This window comes from Amphimedon queenslandica, unplaced genomic scaffold (assembly GCF_000090795.2).
Source record: "Amphimedon queenslandica unplaced genomic scaffold, v1.1 AMPQUscaffold_7963_Cont20090, whole genome shotgun sequence".
Taxonomy (NCBI): Eukaryota; Metazoa; Porifera; class Demospongiae; order Haplosclerida; family Niphatidae; genus Amphimedon; species Amphimedon queenslandica.
Window position 1 is genome coordinate 1 of NW_003551757.1, and position 2294 is coordinate 2294.

Here is a 2294-nt window from a genome sequence, read left to right on the forward strand (position 1 = left end):
CTACATTAATATAAAAAAGTATTGCAGCTAATTTTAAAGGCCTTTACTGTTATTAGCTGTGACAGTATGTGTCTGTGTCTCTATACCTACACAATTATAAAGCATTATAGAATAATATTATGTTTCATGCATACTGTTTGCAGCACTCATTGAAAGCTCTTCTCCTTCATCAGTGTCTACAATTACCAATGAATGAAATACTAATTTACTGTTACATACCATTACTCAAGGAATCTTGGTCTTCATCTTCAGCATTTGAATCTTAATATTAATAAATACATTATGTTCAACATAATAATATGAATTCATCAACACCCACCTTGAGATGTCATATTAGGACGATATAACTGAACCCATAACTCATACCTCTCATTCGGAATGTCATACCCATTTTCAAACCTCTTAGAGAATTGCCTGTGCTCACTCATAGTAAAATCTAAAAATATGGTCCAATATCAGATTAAATTTTTCACAATAAGATATATTACTTGCACTTCTCTTCAACTCTTTTACTCTATTAGCTTCCTTCTGGTTCTCAAGTCTAGCAATTCTTTTACGCTCCTTCTCCTTCAAGGCTTCCTGCTTCATTCTTTCCTTTTCCTCTATACATGTCATGAATTCAACACTAGTCAATACTCTTCCGCATGATTTAGGCTTCAGGGTGGACTTGCTACTGGGATGACTAGGAGTTTTTAGAAAAAACTCTATAGGCATTACTCTTCGCATTGGAGTGACAGCTTGCGATAAATCATTCTCTGAAAGTGATCTCTCCAAGAGACTAGAATTGAATGAAGAATCATGATCCCTCGTTCTCTTTATGTCTGGACTATAGAGCGGTATGTATGCTAGACCAGTCTGGTCTAACAGTGAACGGCTGATGGTTTCTTGCTTGTCATTGCCAGTTTTAATAGCATTTCTGTTGAAAGGACATATGCCGGTTACTTCAAAGCCACTTGCAATGTTTCTCTGTGTCATTGACCTTCTCCATGCATCAGCAAATAATACAGAGAAATCGTATCTGGTTACCACACGACCAGGGTTTTTAGTGCAGAACTCATGACACACAGCCTTCCAAGCAGTTTTTAATGGCCCAAAACACCCTTTGTCAAGTGGCTGTGTTAAATGAGTGGTATTGGGTGGCAATACAAATATTAAAATTTGCTCTTCAGCTGCTATCTTGATAAGGTCAGGACCATAATGAGTAGAATGACCATCCATCAGGAGAAGGAGAGGACGTACCCTAGGAACACTTGTTAAAAACAGCTTACGAAACCAGTACAAAAACAGCTCTCTACTGATCCATTCATTTGGAGATGAGCCGTAAAGTGTACCTGGTATTTCTCCTACCATTAGCTGATCATTAAAGGTCTTACGATCAAATATTACAAATGGAGGCAACGGTACTCCAGCTGCACAAGTGCATGCCAGAACTGTGATTTGAGACTTCCCTTCTCCAGTGATTTGACTGACATTCTTAGCTCCACGACAACTCACAACTTTCAAAGATTTAGGATTCAATGGGAGTCCTGTTTCATCACAGTTGAATATGCGAGTTGGATTGTTGAATAGAGAATTTTCTTTAAGTGTATCTTCAAGTATATCAAAATACTTTTGTATGACACTATTATCAGTGGCCATGGCTCTCGAAAGACTTAAAGGCACAGCAGTACGAAGTGATAATTCACTGTGCCTGCTACAAAATTTCTGCCACCATCCATAAGAAATTGAGACGTCACTTAAACCCTTTGACTGAATTGTTTGTCTTACTAGTGCAAGAACTTCTGAAACTGTACGGGGAAATCCAATCTGAGAACATTTGATTAAAAACTTAGCCAAAATAACCTCTTCTTCTTTTGTAAGATACGGCACTGGGCCAGGTTTAGTTCCATGTTGAACATTTCCCCTGATCCTGTCATAAAGTGTTGATTTGGGAATGCCATATAGCTCCGCTGCAAGTCTAACTGTCAACCCCTCTTCTTCAACTGCTTTGATAGCATTTGTCATGCTTATTTCAGGCCATGTAGAGTATGTACATGGGCGTGTCGCCATCTAAAAAAGACATTAACATAAAAAATTGATTATCATACCAATGACATGTAAACATGGGGAAAAGGCTTGGTGCTAGATTGATGTACCTTTATTTTACAGAACTAAAGCCTGAGCAATTTGCACCTTGCATGCACTATGGCTACACATGATAGAGCAGCTTTGAAAACAAACTGCATGCTATACAAACAAATTTTGTTTTTATAGTGACTTACATTCAATAGAGGTAGTATTTATGATAAGAAAAG

At 37.7% G+C, this 2294-nt stretch overlaps 1 protein-coding gene across 1 annotated transcript; it reads right to left on the reverse strand.

Annotated features, from left to right (window-relative positions):
- Positions 1–33: 33 nt before the first annotated feature.
- LOC100639803 (uncharacterized) lies at positions 34–2278 on the reverse strand. Its single transcript, XM_003391596.2, has 6 exons — positions 2262–2278; positions 489–2049; positions 320–436; positions 220–261; positions 135–176; positions 34–86 (listed from the first exon to the last, which is right to left on the reverse strand). The coding sequence occupies exons 2-6, from the start codon at positions 2047–2049 to the stop codon at positions 34–36; spliced, it is 1815 nt and encodes a 604-aa protein (XP_003391644.2). The 5' UTR covers positions 2262–2278.
- Positions 2279–2294: the final 16 nt, after the last annotated feature.

Excerpts from the sequence above, each read along its gene's own strand:
- LOC100639803 (XM_003391596.2), bottom strand. The coding sequence starts at position 2,049 with ATGGCGACACGCCCATGTACATACTCTACATGGCCTGAAATAAGCATG. Across the intron at positions 262-319 it reads TCCTAATATGACATCTCAAG|ATTCAAATGCTGAAGATGAA; the intron begins GTGGGTGTTGAT and ends ATTAATATTAAG. Across the intron at positions 177-219 it reads CCAAGATTCCTTGAGTAATG|ACACTGATGAAGGAGAAGAG; the intron begins GTATGTAACAGT and ends TGGTAATTGTAG.